Source organism: Cebidichthys violaceus, unplaced genomic scaffold (genome assembly GCF_023349555.1).
Source record: "Cebidichthys violaceus isolate CVI_PGR_0920_01 unplaced genomic scaffold, fCebVio1.0.p SCAF_14, whole genome shotgun sequence".
NCBI lineage: Eukaryota > Metazoa > Chordata > Actinopteri > Perciformes > Stichaeidae > Cebidichthys > Cebidichthys violaceus.
This window is the reverse complement of record NW_027176307.1, coordinates 15213046-15225781: the sequence shown is the minus strand read 5'-3', so window position 1 is coordinate 15225781 and position 12736 is coordinate 15213046. Positions and strand designations below refer to the sequence as shown.

The following is a 12736-nucleotide window of genomic DNA, read 5'->3' as shown; positions in this document are numbered from 1 at the left end:
TGAAAAAGAGGCTAAAAGTCGCCCCCCCCCCCAGATCTGCGCTGCTGTCTCCTTGTGGCTGAGACGCACAGAAGCGCCTCCATCACCGCAAAGGAATGCAGAAAACTATGTAAAAGTTTCCGAGTGTGTGTGTTCGTCCCTGCGCGCGCGCACGTGTGTGTGTGTCTCCAAGCACTTTTTTTTTTTTTTTTTTTGGAGAGGTTACACATCATTTTTTGGGATGTCGTAAGAGCTCGCGGCGGAGGCAGGCAGAGCTGGGAGCAGCCCCCCTGTTAAGTAGCGGATCGTGTGGAGAGTCTTCCCACTTGGAAAGAGGCTCGCCGACGCGTCTGGGAACCACAAAAAAAACACCAAAAAAAACACACACTCCGCTGGAGCTCTCTTTGACTTCAACACACCGGACCACCTCACGCTCCCTTGTCTCGGGTTGGGGGTCTACAACAGAGACTTTAACCTTTTTTATATTTTGATTTCTTGAAACAAAACCAAAGAGATTCGACTCCGTAGGTCAGTTCTGCATGCTTTTTCATTGTGTTCTTCCCTCAGGTGAATTATTTGACTTCAGGTAGATTCTGTATATTTTCTGCACTTTTAAAGGATAACTTACTTCCAGACTTCTGGCATCTCTTAATATTCCAGTTATCATCCAATTTCAATCTGGGATCGTTTGAGTAACGCGTGGACTATTTCTTGGCTTCGCGGTGCGTAATTGCGCACGACACCGGGATTTGACTCTCGGTAATTCTGAACTTTGGGAAGACTTTCTCTCCGTTAGAGTGTGTATACCTCATCAGCAGACATATTAGACACTAATGCAGATGCTTTGCGGTGTAATTGCAGCAGAATTTAAGTTTCTTTAAGAAGGAAACTGAATCTAACAGAGAGAGACAGATTTACCTTTGTGCGCCTTTATTCTAACACGTTCCCATGGTATTAAATCGTCTTTATTAGTAGTTTAGAGCTCTTAAGTTGACTTTATTTGTTAATACATATAAATTCTGTCATGTAATATTTTTTGGGGTTGTCTGTGAAGCAGTGTTTTAGGAGCCCAAGGCTCGTGGAGATATGCGTTGTGGTAAATCTGCTCTGAAAGTTGCGTATTTTAGTGGGTTTTAATCAACCAGATTTAGATGCTAATAGACTCGCACGAGGCAGGTGTCCTTGAAGGTCTCGTGAAGCCCTGAGGCTGCTGCGGGGCTGATGTTTTAACCGCCTCCTCCATTCTGTCTCGCAGCTTCATTCATGTGCTGCTGAGCCAGAGGAGCTGAAGATGAAGAGCAGACTGTCTCTGTTGGCGGCTGCCCTCCTGGCACTGCTGCTGTCCTCCCAGGCCCAGGGTCAAGGTAAAGCCTCCTCTTCTTCCTCCTCCTCCTCTTCCTCCTCTCTGTGATCCACTTAAACTCCTCTCACCTCTGCCCCTTTTCTTCCCTTCTGCCTCCAATGTGCAGCTGCATATTTTAGTCTGAATAAAAAAGAATCACGCAGAGAAAGACCAATGTGTGTTTTGTGACTTGATTTGCCTTTTCAGCCTCAGTTCAACCTTCTTGATTGATGATTTTGTCCCTCACTCCAATAATTCCAGTTCCTAAGGAATTCACAAGATTTCTGCATGAAGAGAAAACAACAGATATCTGCTTTAAATTTATGGATATGAGCGTTTCTTTTTTTGTGTGGTTTTAGCCATTAGTGTAACTTCCCCTAGAGCTGTGATGTAGCTAAGCCTTAAAAGTACAATCAAATATGGCTTCAAGATGGTGAAAAGGCAACAACTATGAGGAACAATCTGTTATATTGCTAGAAAAGCTGAATTGTTTTAACTTTTCTCCCTTAAAGCAGAAACAATCAAGCAGTCTGGTGCTTCTGTTATGTCATTAATGAACATCTGTCCGTGTTAAAAGACAGCAAAGTATCTAAAGAACAAGAAAGCAGAGAGAATGTTTGGTGTCGGGGTTACGTGGGGCATCGTTCTCAGACAGATGTAGTTTGAGCTGTCTTACACCAGGAGGGGCCCTTGCTTATGAATCTACAGTATATCGCTGTAGACCCGTTTCTCCAGTTTAAAAAAACAAAACCCAGACGGCACTTGGCCAAGTTTCCTCCCTCCGTCTTTTTCTCCTGATGGAACGGAAAGACAAAAATATGAGTTTCACATTATTTTCCAGAGGTTTTTGGAGGTTAGCAGAGAGGAGAAAAATCTGCTCCTCTCTGTGTGTCTCTGGATTTTCTCTCAGAATGAAAAAAAAAAAGTGCAGTAAGAACTCATCAAACCACCAGGAGGAGGATCAGGAGGATCTTTGCTTTTCTGTCCTTCCAGGAGAGTTTCTGACCTCTCGTGACCTCTTTAATGTCCCAACGGGAGGAGGGGGGGTGGGGGGCACGCTGCCTCTCCAGTAATGGGGTCGTATATATTCCACCGCGTGGAATACTTTGACGTGTTGAGGCCGGAGTTTAAAAGGCTCAAAACACCTCGAAGAGACAAAGAGAATAGGCCTCTGCTGTAAAAGTGTCCCGTTTCAGGTGGAAAACGATGACAAAATAAAAGCAGTTTAGAGCAGAAATCTGTGTGTCCAAGTAAAGCCGGTGAGTGTGGATGCTGTGTGTTTCTACGAGTGTGTGTGTGTGTGTGTGTGTGGTTTGAGAGGTTTTCTGGGTAGTTTTTTGTCCTATTTGGAAACAGAAGCAGCAGCCCGCGGCCCCTGAATTGACTCACCAGGTTGGTGGTTCCTCCATTTGTTTTGACGTCCTGTCACCCTCCCCGGTTAAGCCTCGACCGGGTCAGCTGACCCAGAGTCTTGGCTTCACGACAATATTTCACAATGATATTCTTCACTCTAACATGTTCAACTGGTTGGCGGTCTAGAAAAAGAAATACCGTAACCTTTACAACTCTAGCTAGATACACTATTGTCAGCTTATGTTTTGTGTCTTCGAGTGCTTTTATTGTGTGTTTTATTGCATCGCTTCAAGAGAATCTGTGCAGCTGCAGAGTTTCATAAAATGAGCTCAAACTCTGGAGCTCAGATTACCGTTGGATTACCGTTCCTCCAGCATGACAAGATTAAGAATTACACTCACGGCTTCCACCTGTTTCAGGTTGGACAAGGTTTAAGCTTAAGCAAGCGAGCGTTTAGGAAAGCAGAGTTTTGAGAGAGAAGTCCCTGCTGTTATATGCTATTAATTAATACTATTATACTATCAAAGTGTAGATAAACTGATACTTTTTCATTTTGCAATGTGTCGTTTTATATGATTAAGTGATCAGCAGAGAATGGTAAAAAGAAATGCCTCATGTTCAAATCACTTGGTTGGAATGAAAATAAATTCGGGAGCAGTGTATTGATGATGCATAGCCCCGTAAATCATGACAGATTCCTCCTTTCTAGCTGGAAAAACAGATATTTTGGCCTCTGAAAGCTGATTCAGAAGCAGCCGTGTCGTCAACATAGTTCAGCTGAACTTGTCATGAAGCTACTTCAACTTCTTTAATTGTAGTTAATCGGGTTATTTTCTATTCATTTTAAGCTCCTTTATGCTCATTTTAAGCATTATAGCAAGCTAGACCTTTGATTAAAACACCTTTTTATTCATTTATGACCTCGTTCTCAACCCCAACCTGAAGAATATCATTTTAAAATATTATACAAATAATAATCTGTGGTCTTTCGTGTACATGGAAACTTTTTGTCCATTGCCCCAAGTTGTTGTAAACAACTTTTCATGTACACGTGATGCATGCTGTCCTCCATGTCCGTGGTCACAAGTTTAATCTGTGTGCACTTTGATCCTGTTTGTCGGTTAACGTCACAAAGACCAGCGGTTCTTAAATTAAAGCAGATCCTCGGTGGAGTGTGGAGAGTTTTGAACTGGAGCAAAGAGGAGAGGAAAGATTCTGTGATTGTATGTTTCAAAAAATAAAACCAGGTCTGGAGCTGAAGTAATTTAAGAACCTCTGGTGCTGATTTTTGGAAACGTAAACAGAAAAAAGACGTACACAAGTCTTCACCGGCGCTGTGTATTCTTTTATGAGGTTTGCAATGGATCGGATCTTTACCCATTGTATAATCAATACTGGAGAGTTTCATCAGATGTGTGTGTTATTGTTGTTTGTCAATTCAACATCATGAGTTGGATTGAGGCCATGGACAGTCTGCAGGATGTCAGCCGGTCCATGTTGTAGTTTGTTGGCGGGAAACATTTTTTAACAATATTTTATGAAGTGGCTAGTAATTTCCAGAATATACAAAAGTTTTTTTTTTCAGAAACAAAACACCAAAAATGTGTCAGTTGTCTGTTAAAATAATGTGTGTGGAAGCAAAGAATGGCCAAAACAATGTAATTTTCAAATTTCAATACATTCATATTGATGTGCTTTGAATTTTACAAGAATTTATTTCAAGTTTTTAACTTTCAAAACCTTGAATTTAACGGTTACCTACTGTTAGCTAGCTGCAGAACTAACGTTAGCTTGTATTCTTACATTCAATAACTGCATTAACATTAAATCGTATATTTTCAAAAATCTCAGAACTGGTCATTTTTTATTTAAAATTTGAAGTTATGTCAAAAAAAATCACGTGTCCATCTTGGATGTAAAACAACAAACACAACAGATGTGTAATTGGTTCCATTAAGGCATGATTGCTGTTCCTTCCTCGACTGGATGAAGTGTGAATTTTCCATTGAATCGTTTGTTCAAAATCCAATAATAATCAAACTTTTTGACTCAACTTGAATTTTTTTGTATCTGAAAATAGCCGGTTCAGTCTGAGTGTCTTGAAACCGTTTTATTTGATTGATATTGGACACTTAAACGTTCTTTGTCAGGGCTAAACATCTTGAAAGCTCAAAACTTGAAGTTGACGTTGGCCTTTCTTTGCCTCTGTAGATCTGGTCACAGTCTAAATTCCCCACAGCTTTTCATCCGCCCTGTTTGTGTTTCCTTCCTGACTGTTCTAAACCGTAGGAAGGTAATCTTGTTGTTGTGTTGTGTTTGTTGTCTCAGTGTGTAGTTGCTTGAGTTGTCGACTGTGGCTGCTGGCCACATAAGCTCAAACGGAGGTCATTTTTCCTCTCCAAAATGGCCCCCCCCAACATCTGTAGTTTGCTTTGTCTTGTGTTGTTTGTTCCAACAGTGAACTTGTCAAAACTTCTCCCTGGAAGTGTTAACTGTTGGGGAAAATCCTTTTATACCTCACATTGCAATACATCCACCTCCTAAAGCTGCAAGGATTAACTGTGTTTACTTTTTCCCTTCACAGTCGACCCTCCGACAGAGTTGAGGTTTAAGATTTTAAATGAGAACACGGTGCAAATGATCTGGAGCAAACCACAGTCGAGGATACAGGGCTACAGAATACAAGTGACCTCAGACACAGGTGGGTGCTCATTAAACCTGCGAGTTATGTCCTGCCAAGCACATAACATTATAAGTGTCATAAACTCCCTTCGACATCGGTCTGCCCGGCAAGACTCAACACTCCCCGCAATTATCGGAAGATTTTCTGCAGACACACGTTTGGCTCCAGGAGCTCTAATGATATTGAAAAAAGAAAAGAAAAACATTATCACTGCCATGGAAAAATTGTCAGCATTAGTTTAGCTCAAGAGTGTACGTAGATGTCAAACCCATGTGAGTTCATTAAACAGCTGAGATGGTTTGGGAAAAAAACCAGCCAGAAGTCATCAGCTACCTCAACACTTAACTCAGTGTGTGTGTGTGTGTGTGTGTGTGTGTGTGTGTGGGGTGTTTGACACTTCGTCTAAATGATCTCAATGCTACCATGAACAATCATATTTTTAGAACAATAGCGTGCTTCCACTTTGTGGAACCAGTTTGGGAAAGGGTTTCTCCTTCAACATGCCAATGTTCCCATTCACAGAGCCAGCTGGTTGCACTAGTTTTTACTTTAAGTTCAAGCTTAGGCAAGTTCTAGTTAAACGTTAAGTGTTTATTAAATGGAGACTTATGCATCACAAGTTCACAGACCATTTCATAGATAGAGCTTAGTTGCTACTAAATATATACACCCAGTAACAGCTGTTACGTATTATTAAACGTTACTAAACTGGCTTGAAGTGACAAAATTACCCTTAGCTCTAATATTTACAGTCAATTACTGTCAGCTGAACCTGTTAGCCTACAACCTGTTAGCTAACTAGCTAACTGACGGAACTAATAATCTGTTGCATATTTTACATTTAATAACTTCCAGGTGTAACTTTCATGGAAATTAGCTAATTTAACAGATCAATGACAGGACTACCGTTAGCTTGCTAACGTTGGAGCCATTTCAACGTTCCACATTTCAACACTTGATCAAAATGCTTAATAATAATCTAATTTTGGAAGACTTTAAGTTACATTTAGCCACAATATACCTACAAGATAACATACCTATGGCAATAACATAAAATAATTTTAAGGGTTCATTAAGAGACACATAGTCTTATCCACAAAAGTAATTCAGTGTCATTATTTCTAATTGTCGTAGTTTAGTACAAGTGAAGGCTTAAGTTGTTTTAATCTACTTAGTTTGTAGACATTTATTGGATCTTTTCACACTGATAATCCTGTAAACCTGAGCAATAAGCCTCTGAAATATCTCAACCAGTATCAACGAACAATACATATATATATATATATATATATAGCTGTTGTCTATGTGATGCCAAGACATTTTTGATAAGTTTGATTTAATGGAAGACTTGAGTGTCTAAGGGTTAAAATAATGTGTTTTGATTCATAGTAATGCGGAAAGATTTCATTAAATTGAATCAAACTGTTTACACGGCTCTTCCAGTCCTCGGGTCAACAGTCGGAATCAGGTTTTTCTGAAGCCCTGTTTTGACTCTTTGGAGAAATGAAGTAATGCAATAGTTTCCTAATGGCTTCCCTCTGACTTTTTTTTTTTTTTGCATTCTTGTAGAAGAACCAACAAAAGAATTTACTCTGCCTGCATCTGCGACTAAGACCTCCATCTCAGACCTGAGTCCAGATGTGGATTATGCCGTAACGATATCTGCGTACGCTGGATCAGAGGAGAGTCTGCCCGTCTCCGGCCAGCTCACACGTGAGTCACCGCGGCCTTCAGCCTGTGTTCGGAAACAAAAAGATCACCAGACTTCCAACCAAATGCTTCGTAAAGTTTGTCTGCAGCTCGTAATTTTTTGGCCGGAAGTCACCAAGCTGACGACTGAAACATCTATAGAGTGGTGGATTGTAGACCAGAGTGTGCTTCTGTCATTCTGAATAATTAGTTTTTCGTTATTTTTATTTTTTTGGTAGAGCTCTGGATAATAACGATGCTATCAAATAAATGTAGTTGAATCGAGGAAACACCATTCAGTAGCTGTTCTTCTTGAGCATCTGGTGTCTTTTTCTATTGCTAGAATGGATTGTACTTTGTTAAAAAAAGGACATTTGAATATCTTCTATTCCATGACGGATGATGAAGATCATGCAAAAGCTCCAGAACAGCTACTAAATGGACCATATGTTCTCGACTGATATCTCCAAGGTCAAGAATGAACTTATGAACCACAATATTTGTATTTATTCGTTATTCTTTGAGAGCTTTAGTGTCTACAATGTAGGAAAAGTCTTTGGCTTCACGACTTTAATCATAAATTGAAAAATATATTATTGAGTTTGGCGATTTCATCATCGCCATTTTGGATTACGGCCGTCACAAATGTTGTTTTGTTGCAACCAATGAAAAGGAAGTGACCTTATTTGGAATGCATAGAAGTGACGTACTCTGATAGAGACCTGTCAATCAGCATGTAGCCCCGCCCCTAACTCATCCCCTGCTTTATGGTCTGTTTGACTCTAAATGGAGCATAATGTACTAAATGAACATCATGCTGTATTGAAGAAGACTGTAAACTAGAGATTGAGACCATAAACTCATGTTTACAATGTTTACTGAGGGAATAAATCAAGAGAGAAGTAGAGTCATTTTAGACTAGACTTCTATACAACCAGAGGAGTCGCCCCCTGGTGGACACTAGAGAGAATGCAGGAGGCAACCAGACCTCCCAAGGGGTCTCAAGATGACCATGATGGCTCAAAAAAAACTTACACAAAATCATATTTAATTCCTTGTTTTGCTTGAATTTAGCTGGTTACAATACAAATCCACTGTAAGGTCTTTGATGAAGGGTCATAAGTAGCTTCATTTTGAAATCATTTCAAGCAAAAAAAAAAGGTTTGGGAACCACTGATTTAGTCAAAGAGGACTAAATGTGTTTAATCTACGGGTAAGATCGGACAAGAAAAGAGCAGCTGCAGGTTGAAAGACACAAACGTGGCGTATGTCATGGCAGGAGTTTGGTGGGGATGCCCGCTCGGCACCGCAACAAACACCGATGATCTGAAAAACCCTCCGAGCTCGGGAGATTTCCCTGTCGGAAACAATGACATTGACGTGTTTAGTTCTGCCATTTGGAAGCTTGTTTTGCACGTTTTGTTGTCGGACAAAATGTTGTTCGAGAAAAAAATAAAACCTCCGATGAGGGAATTGAAATCTCGTGTATGGAAAGAAAAGAAGAGTTTTTTGTGCAGTCGGAGTCGTCTGCCATCTGTTGACGAAAACCAGCGTCGGTTGCTGGCAGAAAAGTGTCCGTGACATGACATTAAAAAGACGTTTTCTGAGGATAAACGAAGAAAAAAAAACATATTGCTGAGGATAGATTATCTGAATCATATCTCACATTAATTACATGATTGTGTTTTTGTCTTTCAGTTGAGTCAAGCGGCGGCACAAGAGGAACTTCCAGGAAACCAGACTCTTCAGATTCAGTCAGTAAGTCCTTTTGTTTCATTTAAACCTTAATTTGACGAGGGGGTTTCACTCACTTGTCAAGTGCCGCTCCACTTTTCCACTTTTCCACTTTTCCACCGTCCTCAAACTTTCTTCCCCAAACTGCTGGGCGGCGTCCATTAAAAAACGCACACAACACCCCATTGTGTAGCAATAATCAAAATTAGGCCCCTCATAAATCTCTGAAGTATTCGGTCATCGGTTTTGGTTCCCCTGCCGGCCAATTATGCCAGTGTGGAGGGAGCTGCACATGCTCAGTGCGGGGGTCGGGTAGGTTGGGCCGGCTGCTGGGAGCTGTGGGAGAAGGAGCTGAGCGGAGTCCAGCCCTGAAGTGCTGAGAGAAGTGGAAACCATTACAGATGCTGATTTACAAGAGCGCTGCTGCTGATGCAGTTCTGCAGACGAGGACGAGCTCGTGCTGATTTTTTTTCTTCACTTCTGTTGACGAGAGGAAAGTAAGGAGAGTCCTGTACCTCCACCTCCAGCAGTAGAGTCCAGTAAAGTCATACCTCGAGGATGTAGAGTCCTACGTTTTTCATCCAACATGCCAAAACCGTACTTCAGCAAAACCCCTGATTACTTTTGGTGCGGCAGTTACATTATTGTCAAGATCTGGTTACGTTTATGCAACTAAAAGTGACATATATGCTCAAATTTAAGGTAGTACTCGAAAATGAAATACAAATTACACACATAAAGTACATGCTAATACTTTATTTAGCTTTTTTTCCCCAGTGAAGTGCTATGTTGTAGTATTGCACACAGGTTTTAGGGAGGTTGACATGGTGGATGCTGGGCGTACATAGCTTTGTGTAAACACCAGTTTCATCCTCTGGGGACCATGAATCTCTGACTAAATCTCACGGCTATTAATCCAATAGTTGATGCGATTGTAGTCCTCCATAGAGCCTTTAAGCCTGACTTAAAATGTACTGACCAAACATGAGCCAATCAGAAACACAAACCGTCTTTCTCCTCCTCTGTTTGAGAATTCAGATTAAATGTTAAAGTTATCAAAAAGTGTTTGTTGCTCGAGTGAAACTTCTGCCACATTGCAAACTTAAAAAGTAGATTATATGTACCTTAAAGTTAATTATGCATTCTTCTTCTTCTGTCTGTTTATTGCCCCTCCCTCTCACTCCTCACCTTTTTCTTTTTTTTTTACCCAGAATGCTCTTTCAGCGCCATCGCCGACGTGGTGTTCTTGGTGGACGGCTCCTGGAGCGTCGGCAGGGCGAACTTCAAATACGTCCGCAACCTTATCTCAGCGGTGGCCGGCGCCTTTCAGGTCGGAGCGGACAGAACCCGGGTGGGCGTGGTCCAGTACAGCAGCGACCCGCGAACAGAGTTCAGCCTCAAACAACACCTGACCCGACCCGAGCTGCTCCGCGCCATCGGCTCGCTGCCGTACAAAGGAGGAGACACCAAGACAGGTACAGTTTATGTCCTTTAATGTCCACACTCTAATATGTTCACCTCAGTTTACCATAGTCTGTTATACTACTATACTTTAAATACTTTATACCATTATTTTTTTAAACATATTTGGCAGGTTTCAAAACCTGATGCCTAATGAATTACAATGTCTTAAATAATAATACAAATACCTGTTGATCATATCTACATGAGTTTGGTGTCTTGTCGCACACCAAAATCTTAAAACGTCTCAGTGTTTATTTCACTTTTTAATTAATGGACATAAATAGCATTTAAAATCAATAGGAAAATATAAATGTACATGTAAATACCTCAAACAAACCAAATGTTACTCAACTCATCACAAACTCCACAGACATGACTGTGTTTTAAAACAACAAAAGATAAATGATAATAAATATACAAAGAAGATGAAGTGAATACACAACGAATACAAATCTAAGGCTGATTAAAGGTGAATCAAGAAGGCTGCTGACTGTGTATTCAACCTATTTCAGTTTCAGCGGCACAATTTTATTGGCATGTTAGATTGAGACAAAACTGATGTGTTCAGCTTTTATAAATGAGTTATTTTCCCCCCTTTTTTCAACTATAAATCTTCAAATAATAATAATACCATCATCAGTTTTGTGTTAACGTTCTCCTCATCATGTAGCGACCATGATAAAAGAAGTGTTGAACCTGCACTGCGTCGATCATGATTTAAAACCTGAACCCTGTCTCGTCGCTGCAGGCGACGCCCTCGACTACATTCTGAGGAGCGGCTTCACCGAGGAGGCCGGGGCCAGGAGGGATTTCCCCAAAGTGCTGGTGATCGTCACGGACGGCAAATCTGAGGACCCAGTGGAGAGTTACGCCAAGCAGCTCCGGAGCAGCGGGGTGGAGATCTTTGTGCTCGGTACGTAGCCAGAACAAGTTCATTACATTCCTACATCTTACAGTTTCCATTCAGTATTCAATGCTTTTTTTTTTTTTAACTGGTAACCAAAAGCGGCTACGGGGGAGAAATTCCTACGTCATTAACATTACAAGCGAGTGATAGCAAGTTTTATGAATGTTTACGCTCGGGCTTCGCTGCCAGACTTTCCACACAAAGGATGCAGGAGCAGAGGTGTTGCCATGGTGTTACGGAGGGCTGGCGGTTCAATAATAATAACAGATCAGACAGATAATTGCTGAGTGAAATATGAGAAATGCTCTTGCATGCAGAACTTACTATTTATCTTAAAAGGTTGAGCGTGTTGGAGTTTTCTCAAATCACAAAAAAGAGCTTGGCTTTCTTTCAGCTGAAGCTACATTTAAACTTAAGTCACCAACATTTAAGTTGTGATGTTTGTGCAGGTCAACAGTGATCTGTACGGAAGCCCCGAGGGGACAAAAATGTTCTAAGTCTGATCTAAATAGTTTAGTTCTTCAAATGATTTGCTTTTCTTTTGTCCGTTTTAGGCATCAACCAGGCGGATGAAGAGGAGATGAAGCTCATGGCCTCCACGCCTCACAGAAGTCATATCTTTAATGTCGCCAACTTTAACCAGGTCAAGAACGTGCAGAGAGAGCTCATTACTCAGGTGTGCGCCGGCGTCGACGATCAACTCTCAACACTCGTCAGCGGAGAAGAAGGTGAGATGTAAACACACTACTTTTAGACACCTGGAGTTTTATAATGCAATGTCACAACTCCAGACTGCACGCTAAATATGAAGCTTGTTAGATTAGCTTAGCATAAAGACTGGAAACAGGGGGAATCAACTAGCTGGGCTCTGGTCAAATATAACAAAATCCACCTACCAGCACCTCTAAATCTCCCTTATTAACATGTTCTACGTAGTTAGTTTGATCCATAGATCTTTGATCTGGGCCAGGCAAACGGTTTCCCCCTGTTTCCAGTCTTTATACTAAGCTAAGCTAACCATCTGGCTGGCTCCATTTCATATTTTACACATAGTGGTATCAGTCCTAGTGAGAAAACAAAGAAACATGTTTCCAAACTATCTAATTATGAAATCCTGCAGTTATCATTTTTTATCTGATTGTCAATTTTTTGGAGCAAACAATTTTTTCTTTTCTCTTCAATTACGAGGCAAAGTTATGAGCCCTAAATATTCACCTTCCTATTTGCACAATGAGATTTGAGTTAAATCTCCTATAATTCTGACTCTGACTCTTGATTTCTCGCAGTCGTTGATCCGGTCTCCAACCTCCAGGTCCTGGAGGTGGCCTCAAAGTCCGTGCGGTTGACCTGGGACGCCCCTATGGGAGAGTCTTCCGGATACATGGTAAAGATGATCCCCATGATGGCCGGCAGCAAGCGGCAGGAGCTGTACGTGGGCCCGACCCAGACCTCAGTGGTGGTCAGAGACCTTTCTCCAGACACAGAGTATCAGATCAGTCTGTTGGCCCTGAGGGGCCTGATGCCCAGCGAGCCCGTCACCCTCATGCAGAAGACGCAGCCGATTAAAGTATCAATGGGTGAGTAC

The 12736-nt window shown here is 41.3% G+C and overlaps 1 protein-coding gene across 1 annotated transcript in view; it reads left to right on the top strand.

Annotated features, from left to right (window-relative positions):
* Positions 1-218: 218 nt before the first annotated feature.
* The window catches only part of col12a1b (collagen, type XII, alpha 1b), a 98379-nt gene continuing 85861 nt past the window's right edge, over positions 219-12736 (top strand). The window contains exons 1-9 of the mRNA XM_068709099.1: positions 219-507; positions 1235-1343; positions 5259-5375; positions 6927-7070; positions 8745-8804; positions 9992-10255; positions 10993-11157; positions 11706-11879; positions 12438-12728. Of these exons, the coding sequence (XP_068565200.1) occupies positions 1271-1343; positions 5259-5375; positions 6927-7070; positions 8745-8804; positions 9992-10255; positions 10993-11157; positions 11706-11879; positions 12438-12728 (1288 nt within the window). The 5' untranslated portion in view covers positions 219-507; positions 1235-1270. The remainder of the gene's footprint in view (positions 508-1234; positions 1344-5258; positions 5376-6926; positions 7071-8744; positions 8805-9991; positions 10256-10992; positions 11158-11705; positions 11880-12437; positions 12729-12736) is intronic.